General features: G+C 39.8%; 1 protein-coding gene across 1 annotated transcript in view; it reads left to right on the top strand.

Annotated features, from left to right (window-relative positions):
• Positions 1 to 27,810, top strand: part of SESN3 (sestrin 3) — a 73,270-nt gene that overhangs the window by 36,501 nt on the left and 8,959 nt on the right. The window contains exons 2-9 of the mRNA XM_019450147.2: positions 7,633 to 7,698; positions 10,533 to 10,730; positions 12,199 to 12,381; positions 16,255 to 16,491; positions 16,983 to 17,157; positions 23,100 to 23,218; positions 24,043 to 24,233; positions 26,998 to 27,142. Of these exons, the coding sequence (XP_019305692.1) occupies positions 7,633 to 7,698; positions 10,533 to 10,730; positions 12,199 to 12,381; positions 16,255 to 16,491; positions 16,983 to 17,157; positions 23,100 to 23,218; positions 24,043 to 24,233; positions 26,998 to 27,142 (1,314 nt within the window). The remainder of the gene's footprint in view (positions 1 to 7,632; positions 7,699 to 10,532; positions 10,731 to 12,198; positions 12,382 to 16,254; positions 16,492 to 16,982; positions 17,158 to 23,099; positions 23,219 to 24,042; positions 24,234 to 26,997; positions 27,143 to 27,810) is intronic.

Below are 27,810 nucleotides of genomic sequence, written 5' to 3'. Positions count from 1 at the left end.
AATAAGCATAATCTCTGCTGATGAATTTCAAGCACAGATTCTTTCAGCTATAATGACATATCTGAAAAAAAGAAACTTTCCTTATGGTAGCATTCTTGACCTTAAAACCCTTGTAAAACAATCTTAAAACACATAGAACTGACAGAATATCAGTTCCTATAACTATTTTTTTTTCTTGATTGAAATTACAGAGTTTTGTGGGAAAAAAATGTAAACAAATCCTGTGACTGCTAAGACATTTGAAAACAAAGCACAATTACATTTACTGTTGTCTAAAGTTTCTTGAAATTTTCTATACTCTTTGATTTTTTAACACTAAAGTCAACATTTTAGAGACTTTCTTCTTTTTCATTAGTAATTTGAACATTGTCATCGAATTAAGACTCCAAAGAATGGGATCTTCCGGCTTTTCTGCCATTACAGTTAATTTGTTGGTTTTCCAGTTTTAATATGCAAATTAACTTTGATTTCCATAAAGTGACTGTAATACGTGATACATGTTTATTATGCTTATATTCATCCCTGAAATTTTAACCATTCTGTATTTTTGCAACATCCCAGTTGCTAAAGTCAGGACTGATTGATGTTATGGAGCAATGCTGTACCACAGACCCTTTGGCGATGATTCGAAAAGTCTAGATTGGCATTGTATACAGCATGACACTCATTAGCAACATGTGACTATTGTACACCATCAGACATGACAAGTGTAATTAAGGCACTAAATTTTTAACTTTATTTAATGTTAACTTAAATTTCAATTGCCATATTGTGACTAGTGGCTACTGTAATGGACAGTGTAGCTTCAAAAACCTTAAGGGCTAATTTGGGGATTTTATTTTATTTTTTTTTTTATTTTTTTTTTTTAACGTTTATTTATTTTTGAGACAGAGAGAGACAGAGCATGAACGGGGGAGGGTCAGAGAGAGGGAGACACAGAATCTGAAGCAGGCTCCAGGCTCTGAGCTGTCAGCACAGAGCCCGACGCGGGGCTCGAACTCACGGACTGTGAGATCATGACCTGAGCCGAAGTCGGACACTTAACCCGACTGAGCCACCCAGGTGCCCCAATTTTGGGATTTTAGATGTCTTTACATTTTTTAATTTTTCTAAACCCAACGTGGTGCTTGAACCCACAACCCCAAAGATCAAGAGTCACATGCTCCACCAACTGAGCCAGACTGGCGCCCTGGGATTTTCGATGTTTGTAGGAATAAAACAAGGCCATTGTACAAGAGTCGCTAGTACAAACAAAACCATTTGTTTCTGCAGAATAAGATATTAGTTTTATACTTAGAAAGAGGAAAATATGGCACTATTCTTCTCAAAACTAATGCAGCTGCAGGTGACTTTCACTTCTAGAACAACCCTTGAATTCTTGAATTAGAGCAGCATCTGTTGAGAAAATATAGCTCTTCTAGTTTGGGTGCTTTGTTTTGTTTTACATTAGGGAAAATTGGCAGAAGAAAAATAAAACTAAGACCTTATTTTGTATTGTGCTTTGCATTTTTTTTTAAATGTTTATTTTTGAGAGAGAAGATCCCAAGCAGGCTCCATGCTGGTAGTATCAGTGTGGGGCTCGACACCAGGCTGGACCTGGGGCTGGACGCAGGGCCCGAACTCATGAACTGTGAGATCATGACCTGACCTGAAATCAAGAGTCAGATGCTTAACCGGCTGAGCCCCCCAGGTGCTTTGCATTTTTGTGTGTGTTATGTTCTCAAAGCCTCCCGAAAAGAGGGAACAAGTGAAAATTATTCTTATTTGTGAGAGGAAAGTATTTCTCAACTCCTGTGGCTGGGGAGGATCTGTGGAGAGGATGACTTAAAGCTTTAGTTGGGAAAAGGCAGTTACAGGATTTGTCTAGTGTTTGAACGCAGACTCGTAGGGTGCAGAGTCCAAGATAACTCTGAATCGGAACCAGGGCTACTGGTGCGTGGCAGTGATTTTATAAGTCAGACAGGAAGGTGAGACGGGACAGTGGCTCTGGGATAGAAGGTTAGTTTTAAGCTTGGTTTTAAGGTGCAGAGAGTACAAACAGGTGATGTCACAGGCCAATCAAAGCGCCCCAAAGCCAGATTGAAGGGCAGAGAAGAGCCAGATACAAGGAGTCCATTGCATGGCTTGCTCGTTTTCATTCACATGCCCTTTTCTCTCCTCCCTCCTCTCCCCAGGACAGTGACTGTCACACCATTCAGTAAATGTGGTTTTATGTAAGGAAGATGGAAGCCCTGGAAGAAAATACTCACTTGAGAGAACGACTGTTCATGAAACAAAGGCAGAGGGTGTCTAGGAAAAGTGTAAAAATGGCCAAAGACTAGGTAGATCAGGTGGTCCAGCGTTATGGAAGCAACCAAGGGGACACATCTGAATCATGGAAGGAGGCAAGAAAACTGGCCATTGTGTAAGGAGCATCTCAGCTGGGATCTGAAGAGCACGCTTGTGTGAAAACCACAAAAGTAGTGGTTGCCAAGGGCTGGGGGCGGGGAGGTGGAGGGAAAAGCAGAGTTGTTGTTCAGTGGGTATAAAATTTCAGTTATGCAAGAGAAAAAGTCCTAGACATCTGTTGTATAACATTGTACTTAACAGTTAACAATACTGTACCGTACTACCTGACTTGTCCCGAGGGTAGGTCTCATGTTATGTGTTTCTTAGCATAATTTTTTGAAAGGGAGAAACAGTTTTTATTTTTCTGGAGACGATCTGTAATACGAACAGAAACGGAGATAATGATTCTTGGAACGGGCCGATTTTGTGTGTTTTTCCTGAATTGTCCTTCTCTGGATTCACTCTTAATTTGAGAGCATTTCTGCAATTACGTTAAAATGCTTGGTTATGGGATTGAGGAGGTGTGATCATCAAGCTGATAGCTCAGCAGAGAAATCATTTCTCGTGTCAAAAAGGCATTAAAAATGCCTAAGATGTGATTTTAAAAAAGTAAATGAAGAGTCTAGAGAGGTGCTGTCTGGCAGAACCTTCTGCCTTGGCACACGGGAATGTCTGCACTGTCCTTTGCAGTAGCCATGGGCGCATGTGGCTGGTGAGTGTGTGAAGTGTGACTAGTGTGACTGAGGAACTGTACTTTTAACTTTATTTAGCTTTAATTAATCTAGATGTAGTCACATGTGGCTGATGACTACCTTACAAGGCAACACAGGTCTAGGGACTTCAGAAAAGTTAATCGGGGTATGAATGAGGTAGGAAATCAGTCCTGGATGCTTGTTGTTGTTGTTATATAAAGTTTCTTTATTTCTGACACACAAAGAGGGAGAGCGTGAGCAGGGGAGGGGCAGAGTGGGGGGAGAGAATCCCAAGCAGGCTCTGCCTTGTGAGCGCAGAGCCAGTTGTGGGGCTCAGTCCTACGAACCCTGAAATCATGACCTGATTTATTAACTGAATTACATAGTGATTTTTAGAAACCAGTCATATTGGTAGTAAATCATTCTTTGTCTCCCACAGTCCCTTTGTACACTTTTAGTTTATTCTTCCTTCCCTATATTTTCTTTGAATTTTATTTATTATTTCTAAAGGACATAAAAACCTCCACTCATCTCCCCATTGGCATTTTCCTCCTCACACCTGTGATTGGTCCTCACAGTCTCTTAACTGCTTTTTTCATTTGAAATGATTAGTCATCAAGGAAATTACTTTTCATGTAATTAGGCTGTACTATAAAGAGAATATTTGAAATTTTGTTTTCTATAACTTACAGAGGCTAGCAGAGGGACGAAAGCTGTTATTTTCTTTTAAATTATTTTTCTGGGTAAAACTAGATTGTGGTTGATGTAGACCGGAAATGCCAATATTAGAAATTCTAAATCACTCCTTTTTACATGGAGTCCTCTAGTGTATTTGACCAGTAGGCTGCGATATGCTTATCATTACTTGATAAATACAGCCTAGATGCCTTTCTGAAACTTGAGCAGGTTTAGGTGACCATTATTCAATGTATTTATTCTGATACGATTCCGAAAATTGATGGGGATTGTGTGCCAGGCTCATGAGGGCAGGGACCCTTTCTGTTTCACTTCCTCTGTATGCCCCGAGTCTGACGCAGTATCTGATTAGGTTCTCAAAAACTCGTTGAATGCCTGGCCGCCTCCTTTTGTCAGTTTGTTTTGTAACTGCGATTGAAGTAAGGGATTTGATTAGCTATTTTGTGTTTGGTAGGCTTTCTGATTGTAAGGAATAAAAAAGATTCTGGCTACCTTTCTGGAGGGAGAAAGGGGCAGGAGGAAGGGAGAAAAAGACACAGGAGAGCCCACGGTTAGACTTGACTTCCTCTAGTGACTCCATAGAAACTCTAGTGCTGTTCTCCTTGGAAGCAGGTACTATTGTTGCCTCCTCTAATGCTTCCTTCTTGTGTTCTCTGCTCTGCTTCTGAGTGCTATTTTGTTGCTCTTCTCTCTGTCACAGTGCATTCCTTTCATACAAGTCTAGCAACTCTAGATCTTAGGGGTCCAGCTGAGTACCCTCAATTCTGTTTGGGCAGAACTTTTGCATCAAGGCACCCGTAGGCTGCAGATGAACCTCTGTGTTGATTGGTCTAGTCTGCTGTGGCCAGGAGACGAGGTCACGTGAACTAGATACTGCCATCCTTGCATAAGGAACCGTTTAGAGTGGCTTCCTCAGTTTACAGGTTTCCTGAGGAGGACTTAGTGGCATCTGAAACTTAGTACACTCTTTTCCAGTAGACCTCTGTTCTCATGTTTGATTTCCCACGCAGTCTTTATAATCTTTGTCAACCGTGACATTGACATACATTGTGTTAGTTTCAGGTGTACAACATAATGATCCGATGCTCACCTACATTGCAAAAGTCGAGTTACCGTCTGTCACCATGCAGAGTTCCACATTTTTTGGTCTTGTGATGAGAACTTTTTAAGAATTACTTCCTTAGCAACTTTCAAATTTGCTATGCAATATTATTGACCGTAGTCGCCGTGCTGCACATCGATCCCTGAGACTTACTCGTTTTATAACTGGAAGTTGGTGCCTCTTTATCTTCCTCACCACTTTGCCCACCTCTCCACCCTTCTCCCCTCTGGGAGTCAGCCATCGGTTTTCTCTGTCTAGGAGTTTGGTTTGGTTTTGTGTGTTCATTTTTTTTATCATTTAGATTCCACATGTAGTGAAATCATACAGTATTTACCTTTGTCTAACTTCCGTCATTTGGCATAATGTCCTCAAGGTCTATTCGTGTTGTCACAGATGGAAAGATTCCTTTCTTTTTTTATGGCTGAAAGGTATTCCATTGTCATATACAGTATAGTACATCTTTACCCATTCATCCATTCATGAATACTTAGATTATTTCCATATCTTGATTATTGTAAATAATGCTGCAGTAAACATAGAGGTGTATTTATATCTTTCCAAATTAGTGGTTTCATTTTCTTCAGATAAGTTCCTAGCAGTAGGATGGCTAGATCATATGGTAGTTCTATTTTTAATTTTTTTTAAGTTTATTATTCATTTTTGAGAGAGAGAGAAAACGCTCATGCAGGTGGGGGAGGGGCAGAGAAAGAGGGAGCCAACGCTGAGCTCGATCCCCCGACCGTGGGATCATGACCTGAGTCAAAATCAAGAGTGGGCACCCCTCCATTCAAGTCTTTAATCCATATTGAGACAATTTTTGTGTGTGGGGTAAGCATAGTCCCCATTTTTGTGTTGCGGTTTCTTAGGGCTTCTTTTTTAGAACTTTAGAATATTGCTTTTATTTTTTATTTTTTTCTTAATTTTTTTTTTAACGTTTTATTTATTTTTGAGACAGAGAGAGATAGAGCATGAACAGGGGAGGGTCAGCAAGAGGGAGACACAGAATTTGAAACAGGCTCCAGGCTCTGAGCTGTCAGCACAGAGCCCGACGCGGGGCTCGAACTCACGGACCGCGAGATCATGACCTGAGCCGAAGTCGGCCGCCCAACCGACTGAGCCACCCAGGCGCCCCAAGAATATTGCTTTTATTATAGAAAATTAAGTGGCTCTCCTCTCTCTCCTTCTGGCTAAGAAGGACTTCAAAGATTTGAGAGCCTCCCTCTGACCATTTCTGCTCTTCAACATGCCTGCAGAGAAGTTATTATTACCTGATTGAAATATTTCTGGCTTTGTGGATATCACACTTAAATAGGGATACCACATATATTTTTAATTAAAAATTTTTTAACAAAAATTTTCTAACTTGAAAAACTCTAACCCTCAGACACACCATTGGCGGTCTACCAGTTCCTTCTCAGTGTAGCAAGAGTTGCCCTAAGCATCACTGTGCTCTCCATTTCTTGGATTAAGTGAACCTCCACTTCTCCACGTTTCACATTTTTTCTTAAAGCTTCACAACTTTATCTTGGGCATGTTTATTCCTGCCTTATTCAGGAAAAACCCCCACAGGTCAGGTCATTGCTCTGAGGAGTCGCAAGCAATCCTCTGAATTCCACCTTTCATTGTAGCTCAGATTGAGGTGTAACAGTCCGCTAGTATACTATCAGATACGATTTTATTAGGGAGACCGACCGTTTTCAGCCATGTCAAAAACGGGCTAAAAATCTCTGGTGCTACAGAATATGACAAAGGGAAATGAAATTTCAGAAGCCTACTGTGTATCCTGCGCTGGGATAGGAGCTTGCCCCATTATCTGTTTTTGTTTTTAAGTTTTATTTTGATTCCAGTTAGTTAAATACAGTTTTCATATTAGCTTCAGGTATACACTGTAGCGATTCAGCACTTCCCTTACATCACCCGGAGCTTGTCTCAAGTGCACTCCTTAATCCCCATCACCTGTTTCACCCATCCCCCTCCCCCCTCCCCTCTGGCAACCATCAGTTTGTCCTCTGTAGTTAAGAGTGTTTCTTGTTTTGTCTCTCTCTCTCTTATTTTTTCCCCCTTGTATGTTTGTTTTGTTTCTTAAATTCCACATAGGAGTGAAATCATATGCTATTTGTCTTTCTCTAACTGATTTATTTATACTCTCTAGGTACATTCATGTTGTTGCAAATGGCAAGACTTCGTTCTTTTTTTTTTTTTAATTTTTTTTTAATGTTTATTCATTTTTTGAAAGACAGAGAGAGACAGAGCACAAGCAGGGGTGGGGCAGAGAGAGAGGGAGACACAGAATCTGAAGCAGGCTCCAGGCTCTGAGCTGTCAGCACAGAGCCCGACACGGGGCTCAAACTCACTGACCGCGAGATCATGACCTGAGCCAAAATCGGACACTCAACCGACTGAGCCACCCTGGTGCCCCAAGACTTCATTCTTTTTTATGGCTGAATGATATTCCACTGTGTGTATGTATACATGTATATACATACACACAGTGAAATATCTCACTTCTTTTTTGTCCATCCATCAATGGATGGACACTGGGGCTGCTTCCATATCTTGGCTATTCTAAGTAATGGTGCTATAAACATAGGGATGCGTGCATCCCTTTGAATTAGTGTTCTTATATTCTCTGGGTAAATACCCAGTAGTGCGATTGCCAGATTTTCTGGGTTCTGAGATTTAAACTTTATTTTGATTTTATATAATTCTATTTATTTATTCAATTTGGTTGAGTACCTCAGCAATAAATCTGTACCAATTTAACTTTCCTTAGAAAGTCATCATTAATACATAAAACTTTTCTTTTAAAAACAGGATAAAAGAATCAGAGTGTCTCAACCCTTGACAAGAGGACCAAGTGCCTTTATTCCAGAGAAGGAAGTAAGTTTATCTGTGTTAAAATACACTAAGTGTGACTCACAAAAAAGCAACTTCATTATATCAAAGAATATTTCCATTTTTTTAAATATTTTTTTAAGTTTATTTATTTTGGGGGGAGGGGAGGGGCAGATAGAGAGAATCCTAAGCAGGCTCCACACTGTCAGCACAGAGCCCGACATGAGGCTCGATCTCACTAACTGTGAGATCATGACCTGAGCCAAGATTAAGAGGTGGACACTCAACCGAATGAGTCACCCAGGCTCCCCTCTCCGTTTTTAATATGGAAGTAAACCTGTATTTTGCTCTTGTTTCTTATTTATATGTCAGAGAACCACAGAGGTATTTTCTTTTGAATGTCACTTGCAAGTTTATGTGTATAAGAATCTGCCTTTTTATTTTAGAGTTAGTTGTCCTATGAGGTTAGAAAAATTAAATTTTACCCTTGGAACTTCAAATATAACTTTTCTGAACAAAGCTGCTAACAGTAATGAAGTTTTTTTTTAAATTAAGTTTAATATTAACTTGAAGGTTTTTGGGTTTTTAAATAGCCACCATTTCATGGTGAATATAGGTTATATAAATGTTAAGAAAATAAATATTTTGAAATGAAAATATGAGTTTCCCAACTAAACCTATTAAACAAAACATGCTGTTACATCATTAGCAATTACTCTTTTGTTTTGGTTCTAAGTCTCCGGGCGGAATGTCAACATAATCTGTATAATCTGTACCTTTGGTGAAGGTGGGGAGTCAAGATGGTAAATGCAAGAAAGAGAGGTTGTAAAACATAATGCAAAGGAAATTATAACCAATAGAAGATTTGTGCCTGTTTTGTGGATATACATCTCCATGAAAGATCATAGCAATGTGCAGGACTTCCTAGATTCCTAGGTGCCTCGCAGATAGAAACTTGAGCTAAGAAAAGTTTAAGAACCACTGATTGAGGAGTTTTTCTCTGCTTGAAGGAGTTATTAACTTACTGAATATGATTGTATATGCTGATTGACTATTTACTGCAAAGACATTCATCTTAGAGCATCGGCGTTATTCCTATACTGTTCTTAAAGTAGTCAAAAAAGATTGTTTACAGAGCAGCTCTTATCTGCGGGGCATTTTCTGAACAGAAGGGAAGAATAGAATTTGAAGAATGTCTACCAGGTCATGGCCAGTGTCAGTTTTTCTGCATCTTCATTTTGCTTTTTTAGTGACCTTACCGTTTGAATGGAAAGGTTAAAGGAAAGTGAACAGTAATGTTTGGAGAACTCGGCATCTCTAGCTGATCTTGGTAGTGACCAGTCATTAGAAAGACAGCTGTGCCGATGCCCATTTTCCTCAGACAGGGTAGGGGCGGCTCTTGGCGGAGTGATTGCCTCATATACATAAAGACTTCCAGAAACAGCTGTGTTCACGCTGTGTATCTGAAGGTCATCTGGTTTGCAGAAGCCACCACTGTTTTCGGGACCTCTTGCATCTATTAATGTCTTCCGCATCAGTTAAACAAAAGAAACTGCTGGGGAAAACAAAACCAAACCAACAAATCTCTTTTTAATGACACGTGGTTGACCCAGATCTTACTGCTGTTCACATCACTTGGTCCCTGTAGTTGACAAAATGTGGGGAAATGGGCAAATGAAAGTGTATGTGGCTTTTTAACTAGCTGAACTGAAATTGCTCTTTTACACCATTGTAATTAACATTTCCTCACAGTTCACACTTTTCAAACATTGTATTTCCTTTGGGATTACATTTTCCTCAGTCAATAGTGCCTTTGTGTAATTTGTACTTATTTTTTCAGAAGAGACTGTGAAGCCAGCCCTAAAGAGTAAACAGAGTTTCTGATAGCAGTACGGGTCTTTAGAAAGACCATTAGCCTGGACTTCAGAAAATCTGGATTCTAGACCAGGCTGTGCTGTTAACTCGATGCAAGAGCTCGAATTTCATTCTGAATCTAAAGTGGGGAAAATATTCTTAAGTCTGGAATTCTAATTCTAAAGTATCAGTAAGTAATGAACCAATCATAGAAATATTCATCTCCTGTCCATTAATTCCCACAGAGCCAGCTCTCTTCTACAAGGTGCTGATAAGCTCTTAGCACCTTCAGAGTCAATTCTTGGTGTGATGCCCAAGCTGTCATTGTGTATAAAGCTATATGGTCTCATGTATTCTTGAGACAGCTCTTTTGATTCCCTGGGATGGAGGACGTCCATTTTAATAACTGACCTTGTTTGTAGTCATTAATACAATAGGCTGAAAATAGGAATGACCGTATTCTAGTGTCCTTACTAATTTTTCCAATGAACACTTTCTACAAATTATCATATTTTCCTTTGTCCCTAAAAGAACTTCAGAAAGCTTTTTATTTTATGTTGAACGAAAACAAGCAAAAGATCAGACCGAAAATACTTGCCTTAAGATTATGTGATTAAGTATCTTCGTGGGCCGTTGCGATAAAATTGTAAATACATGAATCAAACGCCACTGCTTTCGCCTCACCACGAAGTGGTGTAATAACGGCCAGGCAAGTGGGCCCTGAAAATTTTGCCTTATGTGCCTGGTGCAGCAGATGGAAGCTTCTTTTCTCCAGACTCGTAGCTGTGTGTATAGTGTTTGATAACTCGACATTTGTTGTCTAATAAATGGTGGTCCCAGAGCCAAGAAAGAGTGGTGCTTTCCTTTTTTTTTTTTTTTTTTTTTATTTCTGTTTCTAGCCTGAGCAACTGCGTAATTTCAGTGTCTGTTCATATGAAAAGAACATTCATTTGCTCCGATGGTGGCATAATTTCGGTCAACGAAAGATACGTTAGTTCTCGGTAATCATTTTGTGCGTTTCTTAGGTTGTCCAAGCAAACACAGTGGATGAACGTACTAACTTTCTCGTGGAAGAATACTCTACATCCGGTCGCCTGGACAACATCACACAGGTCATGAGTTTGCACGCTCAGTACCTGGAGTCTTTCCTGCGGAGCCAGTTCTACATGCTGCGCATGGACGGCCCCCTTCCTCTGCCGCACCGGCACTACATCGCAATAATGGTGCGCTGGGTTCCCCGGCTCCTGATTCGCGGGACGTCGTCCTCGCGCGCTCCTTCTCCGCCCTTCTAGTGTGTGTGTGTGTGTGTGTGTGTGTGTGTGTGTGTGTGTGTGTGTGTTCGTGTGTGTAGAGCTGCGTATCATTTTGTAGAACTAAGAATTGAAGAAGCCCGTGGCTTTTCGGACACCGTCTCTTGGATACATTTTGACTGCTTTCAAATTCCTTAAGGCACTGAATATTTCTCACTTAAGTGTGTCAGTCTCTTCTCTTGTTAATGATGCGTCTAGGGTCCAAAGCTATACCCCTAATATCCCATAAGTTTGGGGTTTGCTACTGACACCTTGTTTTTATTACGAATATGAAACAGGTTGGTTGTGACCTCTTGTTTAGCCGTTTAATACGTGAAGTGCATCACTAATTTGGCCAAAGAAAAGTATCAGCACCAGTGGAGACTCTGGATGAGAGAATTCTTAAATGGATGATAACACTGCCAAGTATCGTACTTGGTACAAACTAGTTAATGTTTCGCTGGGGGTGGGGAGAGAATTATAAATCGGGATGGTAGGCAGCAGGAGCGAGAAGGATAGAAAGAAACAGTGTTACAGTTGGACTGTTAGTGGAGAAAAAGAGGAGGGACATGGCCCAAGTGCCATGTGTTGAGAGTGTAGGAGAACAGCTGGGGAGTTAGCAGGCTAGTTTAACGTGATGATCCTGTTTATGCACTCCCTGCGGTTTTAAACAAGAGAAGGGCAGCGTTCTGTGTTCTGTCGACTGATGAACACGCCCGAGACTGTAATTCCGGCTTACAGTGTTGACGACAGGCCGAAGCCAGACTTAGAATGATCACAAACTAAGAGAGAAACAAGATACAGAAAACAGAACGAGCAAACACTGCTATTTCGCTGAGAGGCAGTTCCTGGGGAAGAGAGCTGTGAAAAGTCTGCTTCGCATGGATTTCCCAGATTGGCGGTTTTGACTGCATAGGAAGGAACAGTGTCCGCCGGCTTCAGTTTTATCTCAGTAGGGCTGATGTGCACAGATAATTCTGAAATCACAGTTATCTTGCCGGGGTAAGAGAGACGGCCAAATTAGCCTGCCTTCTTGAGTGGGGAGAATACAAGTTAGTGAGCTTTTACTGTGTCTCAGGTAGAATATAGTTTATATCACTTACCATAATGAAACGGACATGTATTTTCTTGACACAGCTAGAAAGTGGCCTGTGCCAGCTTCTGGATGAGGAAGGAATTGCCTTCATGTGACAAGTGTTTGCTTGTACAGATATCAGCCACGTGTATTGAGTCAGGAATCTATGGCAGTATTGTGATAGAAGTTTTAGAAGGAAGAGGAATCTGTAAGAAAAGAATTACTGGTGTTAAAATTATTAAATGCCAAATAAATGATTTGTTTAGAAATAGTAGACTAAGACTTTTACCATGATGGTTCTGTCAACTAACTCTTTTTGTGTTTTAGGCTGCAGCTAGACATCAGTGTTCTTACTTAATAAACATGCACGTGGATGAATTTTTAAAGACAGGAGGGATTGCTGAGTGGTTGAATGGCTTGGAATACGTACCACAAAGACTGAAGAATCTTAATGAAATAAATAAGCTGCTAGCACACCGACCCTGGCTCATCACGAAAGAGCACATTCAGGTACCAAGTGCTGGGTTGTAAGAAGGTTTACTAATGATTCTAACTAAGAGCTTTTTTGTTTTGGGTTTTTTTGTTTGTTTGTTTGTTTTGTTTTTGTTTTTGCTTAAGACTTAGTTTTAAATACTTGCATATTAGAAAGTTAAACATAGTATATCAGTATGTAGAAGAGATAAATGTAGGAAGTCTGTAATTTAGATGCAGATGAATATGCCTCCTTAGGTAATCAATAATTAGCTCTATGGGTACTTTAGTGAGTGGCCAAGAGAAAAGTTGATTTCTGTTTTCAGGCAGGAGGTGGAACAAAGAAAATAAACTGGCAGTTTAGGATACTGGGTTCTCACATGTTTGTGACTTTTAGTGAATTCACTTCTGTGGGCCTCAGTTCCCCCATCTGTAAAATGAGGGGCCTGGATTAAATGAGTTCTATACCCTTTTCTGGTTCTCAACATTTCATAATTTTAAGATTTGCAAGATACAGTTTTGCAAATACAAAATGATTTGCCAAGTGGTGTGAACACTGAAATGCTCCCTGGACCTGCCAGCTTAGAGGAGAAACAGAGTTGCAATTGACTAGAGCACTTGGTAGCAGAAAGGAGCTTCAGTGAGGCCATTATGCAATATCCCGGCACTGTGCTTGGCATTTGGTAACTATTCAGTACCTAGCAGCTGTCATTGAAATTACTATCAGAGAAGTCTTAGGTATTAAAATCTCTGCTTCTAATGTATATAAATGTTCTTGGTTTTTTTGATACTCTTATTAGACTACATTTTTGTTAATTATTTCCCCAGTTAAACCAAGCTGAGCTTTGGTTATTCTTTATACTCGTAGCTTTTGAATATCTGTCTGGGAACACGTGAGAACATAATGCTGTCCTGAAGTTTATGTTCTGATTTGATCATGTGTAACTTAGATAGAAGAAGTAATCATTATTTTTATGTCATATGTTAATAACTTGGTGCCCTGTGGTTTGGTGGGTCTAAAAAGGGAGACCCTGCCCTTACCCATGCTTGGAATCTAGGGGAGGAAAGAAAGAGAGGTAATGATGATGATCACCGCACCGTAGTGTATGAAGGTATGAATAAAAAGAATGGGACCAGGAAGCTGCATGAAAGAGGTAACATTTGAGACAGGTCTTGAAGAGTAAGTGGGAATTTTCAGGTAGCAGAAGGTATTCCAGACAGACAATGGAAACATTTTATGTTGGGAAAGTAGCCAATAGCTTTGGGTGACTGAATCAAGGGCAGGTTATGTGAGGTGGGGGTAAGAGATGGGAAGAATTGAGAGCATGTTGTTATGACACGGCAGATACTGTACTAAAGAATTTGTGTCCTAACCTTAGAAAGCTGTGTTCTCCAGAGTCATGTTATGTCACCTCAGGGGTACACAAGGCAGTTCTTCAAAATGTTAGCAAATCGTGTATATGCATGCATGTGTGCACATGTATTCTCTCCTTAATCAGTTCCTCTACTTGTATATTTTACAATATTAGTAGTACAGTATATTTTTATAACTAACTATATAAAATGTACTTTATGAGTATTTTTTTTTAGTATGTCTTAATTTATACGTAAATGTACGTGCTCTCGGGGGTTGGGCCCCTCCAACTGGCACTGTCAGAAGTATATGTGATCAGAAGATGTCGATCCTAGGGAATCCCTAGGATAAAGAATGAAGAACCATTAAAGGTTCTTGAGCTGAGTTGTAATATGAGTGTATGTGGTGGTGCAGAAGACAAATCACAAATGGTACAGGCTAGACACAGGGGAGCCAGTCATAAAGCCATTGCCGCAGTCCACTTGAGAGATGACTTTTTTTAAGCCCTGGAGAGATAAAGAGGAGCGATCAGACTGTATGTAAGCAGTCTGCATGAGAAAAAGCAGGGCTTGCTGACTCATAGAATGTGAGGGTGGAGGGGCTGGGTGAGAGAGGGGAATCAGTAAGGTTTCTACCTTCCTGACCGGGAAAGAGGCAGTGCCATGAGCGGGACGGCATACACACAGCCCTGAGAATGGAAGATTGTGACATCTGTTTAGTGATGTCCAGTTACCGGAGGAAACACAGGTCTGTGACTCAAGATAAAGGATAGATTAGAAATAAAATCAGACAGTTATTTACAGATAAGTGAAGATCAAGTTGAATGAATGGCCGATCCTTCCAGGAAGATACTGCACAAGGAAAGGAGATCATGGGTAGAAGAGAGCATTTCAAAGGCAAGCAGAAGAAGAAGGGGGCTGGGAGGGAGATGGGGAGACATGCATCGCAGGGTAGACAGGGTGCAAAACAAATTAGTGGGAGTGCTTAAGGCAAGGGAGGTTAATTTCAAGGAAGGAAGTAAGGAAAACATAAATTCTACAGAGATCAAATAGGATACGTGCTAAAAAAGAAATAGATCTGCCCTGTTGGAGGTCATATGTGCCCTTAGTGAAAGTAGCTTCTGGAGCTTGCTTCAAAAAGCAGGTTCTAATGAACTAAAGATACAGAAATGAATGTGAGATGCGAATTTCGAGGTGATGAGTGTTGGCTGTCTGTCCTCTCAGGTTTAATACTCTTGGAGAAGACTGGCAAAGGCATTGTAAATTCTACCAATCCTTTTGGAAGTCTCTTTGGCAGCATTAGCAAAAGTCTCCACATCATAATTGTCCTAAAAGTCCTATTAGGAGTTGTTTCTAGAATATGAACACAGCTGTAGCATGAAGATGCTATTTATAATAACAGGTACATAAAAAAATAGAAGCAGTTTGAGGATCTGACAGGGTATTCGAAGATGGAGAAGTAGTTCCATATTTCCACTGCCATGCGATAGATGGCCCACGCTTAACATAAGACCGTGGAGCCTCGTGACAATTGAACATGTCAAAATGTGAGGCCCCCCAAAATAGAGGTATCCTCTGATGACATAATTATGCTTATAAAAATAAAATAAAATAAAATAAAATACATAAAAACTATATTAGGATGGTAAATTGTGATTAATTTTTCCTTTTTCCTGAGCCTTTGGTAATATATTAAATTTCATGTGTGTGAGTGTGTGTGTGTCTGAGTGTGCGTGTTTGTGTGTGTGTGTGGTTAATGGAGAGTAAAGCAAAAGAGGTTTTGGTGGGGGGTTGGCTGTGAAGTGAGCAAAATTAAATAAAAGCTTAGGTTCGTGGGGAGCAGCAGGACACAGACATGTACCCCAAGCAAGAGAGCAAGAACACTGATGGGAAAGAATCCCCAGTGGATTGCCAGATGGAATTGGCTCTCGGAGAAAATGGGGATGGAAGCAGCACTGTTTTCAATGGCTTCACTTGTGATTCCATCATTCAGCTGGAGGATGAAGTAAAATAGCATACGAAACAGTGCTCTGAAACTTTTGAAGTTCTTGTTCAAAGGTGAGGTATGGTTTCTATCATCTGCCGTAGGCTCTTTCTCCATCAGGAAAGATATCTAAAAGACGACTAACAAAGTTGCCTTACTGAATTGGGTTTTTTTGTGTCACTTTTCAGATAAAAGTCTTTACCTAAAAACCTTAAAATGAATGGTTTTGCAAGATCATCCCTAAAGTCCCTTCTAGCTTCCGTGTTCTTTGATTCTCTGAAATATCTTATGAAAACCACATAACATGTAAAAGTGCTTTGGAAGCAGAAGTTCCATTGAGCATATAAGGGATTTAGAAGAATCTGCCACAGAATTATATTGTTAGGTTTCACAGTTTAATGCAATATTGTTTGGCCAAAGCCATATCTTTGTTATGTGAAACATTTTCAAAAGGGAGTTTTATGTTTGATTACTATAAATGGACATAAAACTGGCGGAGTTTTCATGCTTTCCAAAATTGCTTTGTAGCATTCTGTGATTTTCATTTTTACTCTGATTTGCTTTTCTCGTTTCAGAAACTTGTCAAAACTGGAGAAAATAATTGGTCTCTGCCCGAACTGGTACATGCTGTGGTCCTACTGGCACATTATCATGCTTTGGCAAGCTTTGTTTTTGGTAGTGGCATCAATCCAGAGAGAGATCCAGAAATCTCCAACGGATTCAGGCTAATATCAGTCAACAATTTCTGTGTTTGCGATCTCGCTAATGACAACAGCATAGAGAATGCATCCCTCACAGGCAGCAACTTCGGGGTCAGTTTTCTGAACTTTGTTTTTCTTTACTATTTTGCCTTTAAATTCCCCAATGTTAAAAATATCTAGAAAGAAATCATTGTCGGACTCTACAGGATATCATATACTTGAAATATTTTTGTACAGTTTTTCTTACTGTAAAAATGCAGCCTGTACACGAAGTTCTGAATTGTCTTAAGAGGCTTTTAAAGCAAATAGATATTATTACAAATCATAAGGCTGCCTCATTTTTTAAAATAAACTATAATATATACCAAATGCTAGAATTCTAGGTTAAATATATCTATACTTATCAATTTTCTGTGTTTGCAACTGAAGCAGAAACATCATACTTCTGAAAATGTCTGAAATCTGTCATTTGATTCCCTTTGGAGTTAAAACCCGCCTAAACTGTGCCCGTGCCACTGTACATAATAAGGTGACATTGGGAGACAGAGACATGTACTAGAATAATTCTTAATAACACCCAACATGATCTTTCCTGGCTCCAGATTGTAGATTCTCTAAGCGAGCTAGAGGCCTTAATGGAAAGAATGAAAAGGCTTCACGAAGAAAGGGAAGATGAAGAGGCATCTCAGGAAGAAATGACCACTCGCTTTGAGAAGGAGAAGAAAGAAAGTCTTTTTGTGGTCTCTGGAGATACTTTTCATTCATTTCCTCATTCAGGTGTGCTTCTGCCCAAGCCCCCACTGTCTTTGCCCTTGACTTGCCGTATCCCTGACAGACCACCTTCGGTATTTTTCATATAGACATGTAGAAGCGACTCTGCGACCACCATGTTCCTCTTATGTAGGCCTCCTCCTCCACCTTGCCCGAATGCTGGTGCTCTCCCATTAGGTTCATGCATCTTTCAATGCACCCCAGGTCCAGCTGACAGGAACTTCCAGCTTCGCAGGACGCGCTCTGTCCTGCAGAAAATGTTATTCAAAGCAGAACAGTTGCTTAGAAAGTTAAGAGATACCTGATTCATTCTACTTTTGTGATGTTTTCAAGTGATAAGTGAAATCCTGTTTCAATAGATAACATTCTTATAATACATCTCTGCCTTTTTTGTGTGCGCGTGGGGAGCATGTGGGAGGATTGTTCTCGCACTGTTACTTTTCCACATTAGTTCTAAAATTACATTGTACTTGCGTTTGCAAGATTTCTTTGGAGAAATCTTCAGAATTTAATAAAAATGTATTATTTAGGTCATTTTCTTGTATGGAATTTGGAGGAATTCATTCTCTTTTAAAAGGAGGAATTCATTCTGTATTAAAAGCTAGGCTTCTTGGCTCTAGTCTTAAAAATGTACTTTTTTTTCTAATACTCTCAGAGACATTGAATTAGGAGACTTTTCAGTTATGACTAAAAAAGATGTTGAATACCACATAGTAAATGTTATTAAAATAGCATTGACTCGGTAGAAAGCCGAAACCCTTCAAAGTCATCAATCTACATCACATTTTAAAAATAGAGTTCCATTGATTTAAAAAATTTTTAGTCTTAAGCCCAGTCTCATAAATTCCAAGGGTAACTGATTTGGCCACAACTTGTTTGTTAAACATAACTTGCTTGTTAAACATAGCACTGACCAGTAGTTCTCAGAAGTTTTGCCAAAAAGAACAAAAACCCCTTTTATCATCTCCCCTGACGATCTTTTTTATGATAGATTTTTATCCACCAAATTGAGTATATTAAGTTCTAGTTTCTCAGAGCTTCTAAGCGGCAGGAAATCCCAAGTAAAGAAACATGGTGTTTTAGGTATTAGCTTAATATCCATTCTACAAACATGCCTTGAGTTCCCTAGATGGTTTTGGCACTGTAATGGGAGCTAAGGCTTTCAGGCTAAATAGGACCCAACTCCTACCCTTTGGGAGCTCTCAGTGCTGATGGGAGAGAAACAATTTCAATTATGTAGCAGAATGTGAACAGTATAGGAGCCTAGAAGAAGGCCCTGAATCCACTGTTGGTGGGAGAGGAACGTGCACAGAAGGGGCCCTACAAGACTTCCTCCAGCCATTTGGCTCTAAGAGACTTGAGTGCAAGGGGGTTGGTGGCAAACAGTCAAGTGAGCCAAGGCATGATGGTAAGGAAACAGGATGCCGGGCACAGGAACGAGTGGTTCCGTGTTGTTAGGGCAGAGGTGATGATGTAGGTAATGTCATCACATAAGCCGGTTAGGTAAACAGAGGCCTTATCGTGATGACCTTTCTAACCTTCAGGAGCATGCAGTCTGCCATATTTGGGACATTTTGAGCTAAGAGGTCTGGAGATGTCTAGTACACTGCTTCTCAGACTTTCACTGCATGTGAGTCCCTGGGGGAATCTTGTTGAAATGCCGATTTTGATTCAGTCAGTCTGGGCTAGGACCTGAGAGGCCACATTTCTAAAATTCCCCCCAAGTCCTGTCAGTGCTGCCAGTCTGCAAACCACACCTGAGTAGGAAGGGGCTGGCAGATAGTCTGAGGGTCAGGAAAGGGTTTGATTTGTGTGTTTGTTTTTTTAATTTTTTAAGTTTATTTATCTTGATAGAGCGTGTGCGTGCACACAAGTGGGGGAGAGGTAGAGAATCCCAAGCAGGCTCCCACTGTCAGCACAGAGCCTAAGGCAGAGCTTGAACCCACAAACCATGAGATCATGACCTGAGCAGAAATCAAGAGTCAGATGCTTAACCGACTGAGCCACCCAGGTGCCCCCAGGAGAGGGTTTTAAACTCAGGATGAAATTTTGGAAGTTATAGGCATGTAATTGGGAGTTAAAATCAAAAGAGTTATTTATAAAAACCATCCAGAGAGAATACATGGGACAAAGGAAAATTATAAACTTAGGGTGAACCTTCTAGGTAAACCAATATTTTAAAATGTAAACATTTTTATTAAGGTTAGTAATATCTATTTGCTTTCAGACATTAACTTTTTTTAAAATTTTTTAACGTTTATTTATTATTGAGAGACAGGGAGATACAGAGCGTGAGCAGGGGAGGGGCAGAGAGAGGGGAGACACAGAATCTGAAGTAGGCTCCAGGCTCTGAGCTGTCAGCACAGAGCCCGATGCAGGGCTCGAACTCAAGAACTGTGAGATCATGACCTGAGCTGAAGTCGGTTGCCTAACCAACTGAGCCACCCATGGGCCCCCAGACATTAACTTTTAAGAGCTTCTCTAACATCACTAGAGCTTGAAGGATAAAAATATTTTATTTCTTTTAGTCGGTTTTGTTTTTAATATTGAAAATACATTCTGGACCCCAGCCTCTGCCTTCTTGGACCCTTGAGCAGGGACTTCTGCCTTCTACAGTGAATTTTTACTAGCAAGTTTTAAATCCTAGCCAGAAATTATGTTCTAGTTTTGACAAGAGAGGCTGTATCATTTGTAAATCATTCAGGGAAAGAAATCATTTTGTTGTTTACTCTTAACCATTCCCAATACTACATTTGCTAGTCCCACAAAGGTAACAGCAAAAGGAGTCTGTACGATGGCTTATGGAGTCATTTTTATAATCTTTACCATGTTTTAAAATGGAAATAGAAATTTATATTTTTTCTGTAATGAATTTCTTGGTTTGACCAGTGTGATAAAGCATTCCAGATTCCATGTGGAGATTCTAAGAATAGCTTTTCAAGCCTTTTGAAGAAAATGTTTAAAATGTTCTACAGAGGTAGTATTCTATAGCTTGGTAACCGAGTTAACTAGCTTTTATTCTTTTTTTGTTGCTCAAGTTAGAAAGCCTTCCCATTACTGTAATAGAGTGTTTTCTGTGTTCTGTTAGGGGCAGATGAGTCCAGCCTGTGTGCAACATACTATTTCCTTTGAGTCTAGACTGAAATATTTGTTTTAGATAGAGTTAAAATTGGAGTTTTAGATTTGTTGATCAGAGTACTAATTTTAACTTCTCGAAATAAATTTAGAGAAAAAGCATTTGTAGTTTGAGAGACCTTTGTACATTTCTTTCCGTGGATGAAATTGGCAAACAGGTTTTGATTGACTCTTAATTTTATTTATTTTTTAAAATTTTTTATTGTTTTAAGTTTATTTATTTTGAGAGTGAGAGTGAGAGAGAAAGAGAGAGAGCAAGTAGGGGAAGGGCAGAGAAGGAGAGACGCAGAGCCTGATGCAGGGCTTGAGCCCACGAACCGTGAGATCATGACCTGAGCTGAAGTCAAGAGTCAGATGCTTAACTGACTGAGCCACGCTGGCACCCTAACTCCTAATTTTAAAATGAATAAAGGGATATTATTCGTAGGATAAATTCTATCTTATTTGTTTAGTTACTCATTGTTTATTTAAAAACGTTGAAAGGCATACGACAACTTTGAAAATGCGTATGAGCGAAACAAAAACTAGCATCACCATCAAATGAACCAGTTGTGTAATGGTCAACTCTCGTATCGGTATTTGCCAAATGAAACCCAACTGGTTGTGCAGTGTGGGTGGAAGGATCACGTCAGGAGAGAAACTGTTTCACGCACTTTAGTTATCACTCACTGTTCTTGGTTTGATTTTACTTCACAACCTACAAAACTTCTCGTTTTCCTAGCACTGCAGTGATCGCTGCAAATTTTTAATTTTTTCCCTCGTTTCTATTGATTAGTCTGTGATGGACTGACTTAAGGAAAGCCTAACGTCAATCGTAAATGTTAAGAGATAAAGGATCGAAAATGCCATTTTCAAAGTGTTTCCATTTACCCGAAGAGAGTTGTGCAACAGGGGGAGACAGCGCAGTGGTTGTGGGTTGGGCGAGGGATAAGTCTGAGATTTTGTTTTAGAAAACGGAAAGTCACTTGAAAGCTTCAGATCAGATTACGTAGTCCAGTGTTTCCAAGTTTTCCACATCCTCCTAAATGAATCCGCATGGTATCTCTTACTGACAGTGGTGAAACTGACACTTAGTTTACTTTTTTCTTAAGGAGGTACTTCTTTTTACATTAATGAAACAAACAAACAAAAAAATAGATACTAAGTACATAGCATAGTACCTTGTATATAGTAAGTCCTCAACAAATGCCAGTCTCTTCTCATTTGGTATAATAAAGAAGTTAGGTAAGAATTTTAATATTTCCAAAGTTGGGTAGCCTGGATGCTTGATCTCCCCTGACATTACCAAGCACCCATTAGGCCATGGCAGTGACCTAAGGAAAGGTTAAACCTTGTAAGGAAAGAATAATTATTCCTAGGATTTTCACAAAAGAACAGAGATTAAAGATAATGAAGGCAGTACTAATTGACCACATCTTCTGGATGCATTACTATAATTGTACTTGTTTATTTAAGCTTCTCAAGACTGGTTAAGAATTCGTTTTTTTATGCCATCAAATTGTTTTAGGAGCTATTTAATATTTGTTTATTAATTACTTATTAAGTATTAGACTTATTTGATACTGATTAAAATAACTTAATAAGAAAACATTGGTCTTTGCATGGAAGGAGTATTTTTTCTCTTATTTTGAAAAGAGCATGTTCACTTTCTAGAGTAGAAGGTAGTAAATAAAGGTAGCTCATTCCCTTTCAGTGGTTGAAATCGGAAAAAAGTATGAAGACAGACTAACCTAAAAAAAAAGTGAGTTAGAAGAGAGTTGTTTTTACACCAAATTAACATGCACTGAGCATTTAAAATTTTTCAGTGGTGGGCTCCTGGATAGCACTCAGTTGGTTGGGCATCTAACTCTTGACTTCGGCTCAGGTCATGATCTCCTGGTTTGTGAGTTCGAGCCCCACATCAGGCTCCATGCTCATGGTGTGGAGCTTGCTTGGGATTCTCTCTTGCTTCTCTCTCTCTCTCTCTCTCTCTCTCTCTCTCTCTCTCTCTCAAAATAAATAAACTTTAAAAAGTGAAATAAAATTTTTCAGTGGTAAATTTTTACTCTTCTCAAGTATGCAGAAGCCAGCTGTCTTAAAGATTCTTGTAGTCTATCTTCCTGAATGCCACGTTTATAATATTTTAATCACAATCTCATCAACACATTGTTTACTTCCTATGTTGCATGCAAGCTTTTTTTATCTCCACATGCACAGGAAAGCACACATAGGTTAGGTGTAAAACTCAGTGAATTTTCCCAAACTGAATCTTCCTATTTTAGCACCCAAAGTCAACTAAGAATTAGAACAGTGGTACCCAAAAAGGCCACTTTCCTCGCTGCTGAGTTCCCTTCCCAGGCCCTCTCCGTAAATGCCGGCTGATGAGCTAATCATGAACTACACTGCATTAATTTTTTACCATGAACACATCCAGATGAAACACCATCAAATTTTAACAAAATCTATCTTAACTTTAAGCTCCACTGAAGTGGTCTTTTCCCTTCGCCTCCTCTCTTTCCCTCTTCATCCCGCGTTGAGTTCAAATAACGTTTAAGCTTTATACTCCATTTAGATGCGCGAGTAAAACTAGTGTATTGATCCTTTGCCACTACTGCTTAGATATTTCAGTGTAGTCATTTTCTCGCCCAGACAACTACACTTACATGCTGATTGCCTCTGTTTTGGTAATGAAATTGTATTCAAACCTTAAGCCGTAAAGTCAATATTGTCACTTCGGAAATCCATGGAAAAGCTAAAAAGTGGAGGGAAATGGAACAGTTGCATTGATCTGTATTCAGTTTCCTTTATACTAGAATGTTCATTGTTGCCCTTAGATTTTGAAGATGACATGATTATAACATCTGATGTCTCCCGATACATTGAAGACCCTGGTTTTGGGTATGAGGATTTTGCCAGACGAGGAGAAGAGCATTTGCCAACATTCCGAGCTCAGGTAGAAGATGCCTTTTGTTCAGAGGAACTAGAGAATAAATACTGTCCTCTAACTGTGAAACGTTGAAATGTAAATCCATTGACTTCTAAAGAAATTAATGGTCATTTTGATAGAGTCTGTAAATCCTTTTACGTAACCTTGTTTTTAGCCTAGTCTAATTTGATCTCCCAGTAGACAGCTTATTATTTTATTATTTCTATGTTTCCCCCTCTAAGAAAGCAAAAGGAATCTGTCTTGTTCGGTTACTTGCATTATTATATGGTAATTGTATAATGTTCATACCATTTTTTTTTTCTTGGAGAGGAGCAGGGAGGAAATCAAGCGATTAAAGTTCCATTTATAATAAAATGGCATTTGGTAATAAGATCACCCACCGGTAGCTCTGGGCTCAAGCACCACCCTACTCCCACCCCTACGAAACGGAGCCACCATAGCGATATGGCTCCTAACAAGAGTGTAAGTTTGAATTAAGACAGATTCCTTGGCACTTGTCCACGTGATCTGCTGATTGTGTCACTGAGCAGCTTTGGTCACGTAGGAATATTCCAGCATTCTGGAAGGTGTTCTTCCAGATAAGGGTGTCATTTGCATCCTACCTGACTACAGGAGGTGGTCAGAGTTCATCCCAACATGTCAAACCGTGGTCCCCACTGAGGAGGCACTCTCATCTACAGACCGACGTGAAAGGTTCTTCGTAAAGCTATCAACTTAGAATTAGAGTTGAAATACGTTCACGTACTTGCTTCAGTAATTATATTTAATAAAAATACACAGTGTAAATGGAGAGTAACCATTTTGCAACTGGATACAACTTCTCCTTTTAGGACTATACCTGGGAAAATCATGGGTTCTCCCTGGTGAACAGACTTTATTCTGACATTGGACACCTTCTTGATGAGAAGTTTCGCATGGTCTACAATCTCACCTATAACACTATGGCCACCCACGAGGATGTTGACACCACCATGCTGCGCAGAGCTTTATTCAACTATGTTCACTGTATGTTTGGAATCAGGTATGTTCGTTGTCAAGACAGTTTGGAACATTTCTAAATGAAAATTCTGGCCTGAGCCTCGCTTCTGTCTTCTTCAACGCTATATAGTCCTAGGGAGAGAATATTACCTGTGGGCTTCTGATTTTTAAAAATTCCTTCCATTTTAGAGAAGAACATTTTTCTTTGTTTAACTGTGGGGAATCTTAGCATGTACCTGTAAATACAATAATAAGAATTTATTGAGGAGGGAAAAAAATCAGTAATCATCGGGGGATAGGATCGGCTCAGACTCATTTTAAGAATCCTTCCTGTAAGAATCAGGGAGTTAAAAAACCATCTATTATGTCCCTTAAATGTTGGTTTGTTTGTTTATTTTTAAAAGAATAGTAATTAGGGTTTAAATAAAAGTAGGATAGATTGTGTCCTCATAAAGATCACAGGAGAACACTGAAATGAAACCATCAGTCAATATAAATTAATGGCCTCTAACTTTAGAAAATTGGCATTGAGAGAACAGTGAGTACATGAGCGAATGAGATTGAATGGTCTAATCAGGAAAGCTTTTTTGGGAGAATGTGCCTTTTTGAGCTGGGTTTTGAAGGCGTTTATGGAGATAGATTTGCAAAAAGAGAAGATTTGCCGTCATGAATACATTCAACTTGACTCTACTGTATCCTTTCTGATACAGGATCAGAAAACCTTTATGGAATGGAATTAGAATGCAATTTGTTGAGCAAAGTATCTTCTGTAGTTTTAAGTTACAGAAATTTTCCTGAAACATCTAAGAGTAAAGAATTCCACCTAGAAGACACTATTGTGATGGTAAATAATAACTGTGCTCTTTGCTCATTTACCAGTCCAGACGATAAATTATCACAGAACCATCACATTTCGAAACACACACATTATATCTACCTAATTAAGAAAAATAAATACTAACAATTTAATTCAATTATGATAAATTGTATTCAAGACACTAAATAACATATGTTATGGTGATTATATTTACCTGTTGGATACTACCCTAAAAAGCTCAGATAAAAATCTTTGAATACTTATGTTTAACTAAGCATATTTTGGGGTTAAAAATGAACTGAAAACATAGAAGAGAAATCCCACAACCTCCCACTACTGCCTTTACCCTCCCGTCTGCCTCTGTGTCCCTTTACTCTGCTGTCTCTTCCCTCGTATTATGGATGAACTGTCCCCCTGTGCACTTGGGCACAAAATCTCATCTCCTCTCATTTAGGATCCCTATTCTAGGATAAAGGAGATGTGGTATATACATACAATGGAATATTACTCAGCCATAAAAAAATAATCAGATCTTGCCATTTGTGACAACAGGGATAGACTTAGAGGGTATGATGCTAAGTGAAATAAGTCAGAGAGAGACAAATACCATATGATTTCACTTATATGTGGAATCTAGAAAACAAAGCAGAGAAACAGAAACGGACAGTTAAAGAGAACAAACTGATGGTGGGAGGGGGGCGGGTGTGTGTGTGTGTATGTGTGTGTGTGTGGAGGGAAGGCCAGAATTGGTGAAGGGAATCAAGAGGTAAAACTTAAAGTTATAAAATAAGTCATGATGATGTAATGTTCAGCACAAGAATCCAGTCAGTAAGATTGTAATAACTTTGTATGGTGGCAGATGGTAACTACCTTTGCGGTGAGCATTTTGTAAAATACATTAATGTTGAATCACTATGTCATACACCTATAACCAATACAGTTGGTTGTCAACTGTAATTAAAAGTAAAACTTCGGGGTGCCTGGGTGGCTCAGACAGTTGAGCGTCTGACTTCAGCTCAGGTCATGATCTCGCGGTTTGTGGGTTCAAGCCCTACGTTGGGCTCTATGCTGACAGCTCGGAGTCTGGAGCCTGCTTCGGATTCTGTGTCTCCCTCTCTCTCTGCTCCCCTGCTCACACTCTGTCTCTCTCTCTCTCTCAGAAACAAATAAACATTAAAACAAAAAAAAAAAAAAGTAAAAATTCTTCCTTCTCTTTCCTGCAAAATCAACTTTACCCTGTTTATTGGATCGTTCCCGTTAGTATGTAAACAATGCTGTTCCTTCTCTGATCTTTAAAAACAAAATCCTTTCTTCATCCTACTTTTCCTTCTGGCTGCTGCATCCTTTTCCTGCTCCCAGGCGCCGCACATCTGTCACCATCTTCTCATCCCCCATTCCCCGTTGAGTGCACTAAGGTACTACACCAGAGAAACCACTTTTGGGGAGGTTCCCGGTGATCTCTGGACGGCTGCTCCCAGTGCTCGGTGCTCAGCTCCTATCTGATCCGATCAGCCGGCGGCATCTGACACAGTGGATTAACTCCCTCCGCCTTGGAACCCTGGCTCCTGCCTTGGGGCTTTACATGTGCCCTGTTCCTTCTAGCCTTTGCTCAGATGTCAGCCACCCTACCTAAAATCAGCAGCTCCTCCTACCACAGGCTTCAATTTCCTTTTCTCTCTGAAGCGATTAGCACCACCTGACATATTATGTGCTTGTCTTTTTTTTTTCCCCTCTTTTCTGTCCAATAGGATTTCAGTTCCATGAGACCAAGGATTTTTTTGTTCAGTCTGTTCATCAGTGTATCACCAGTACCTAGAAGAGGACACGCAAAGCGCACGGCACCTAAGAGGCACTCAGTGAATATCTGTTAGAACAGTTAGTTGATGAGCTGTTGGCATTTAACTGCTAGACCATAAACTTCTCTTGAGGCAGATCGAGAAATCAGAAGTTTGATTTTGTCATTATAAAACTGTTGTCTTCCTGCTCGTAGGTATGATGACTATGATTACGGAGAAGTTAATCAACTACTTGAACGAAGCCTGAAGGTTTACATTAAGACAGTGACCTGCTATCCTGAGAGAACTACCAAGCGCATGTATGATAGTTACTGGCGTCAGTTCAAGCACTCAGAAAAGGTGCGTTGCATGACTGCACATTCTGTGTGCCTTAGACACGTGTCCACTATCATTAGGAAGGACTGTGAAAAATTGCACGTGAAAGTGTTAATAAATCAGCGCCATTAAAGAAGAGGAAGCGGCGTCATCTGGCTATCCCTTGAACAATGTTTTCAAATTCAGGTTTACTGAAGATTAACTAAATTTTTGTTGTGCGTTTTTTCCGGTGTGGTAAGTACGGCAAAAGCGTAGAATCAGCCGTTGCAAGACTGGATCTGAATATTGGTATTTTTGAAGTCCATTTAGGAAAATGTCTACCAGTCCAGCAACTAACAAAAATCAACCCTACTGAGATGTGTTAGGTGTGGTTGTGCCGTGCCCAGAAGGTATATCCATTTAGAGATGAACTAGCCATTAGAGTTAACCTATTTGTACGATAGTCTCTCATTCCAATTTGGTAATTTTGTATTTTGACAATATAATGCAGGACCTTTGAGCCAAATATATATACCCTTATGTAAGAATATTTCTTTCAGGGCGCCTGGGTGGCTCAGTCAGTTAAGTGTCCGACTTCAGCTCAGGTCATGATCTCGCGGTTTGCAAGTTCGAGCCCCACGTTAGACTCTCTGTGCTCCAGCTCAGAGCCTGGAACCTGCTTCAGATTCTGTGTCTCCCTCTCTCTCTGCCCC

The sequence above is a fragment of the Panthera pardus genome, unplaced genomic scaffold (assembly GCF_024362965.1).
Source record: "Panthera pardus isolate Hobbes unplaced genomic scaffold, ASM2436296v1 HiC_scaffold_12, whole genome shotgun sequence".
Lineage (NCBI taxonomy): Eukaryota > Metazoa > Chordata > Mammalia > Carnivora > Felidae > Panthera > Panthera pardus.
The sequence above is the reverse complement of the archived record's forward strand: the minus strand, read 5'-3'. Positions and strand labels throughout refer to the sequence as shown.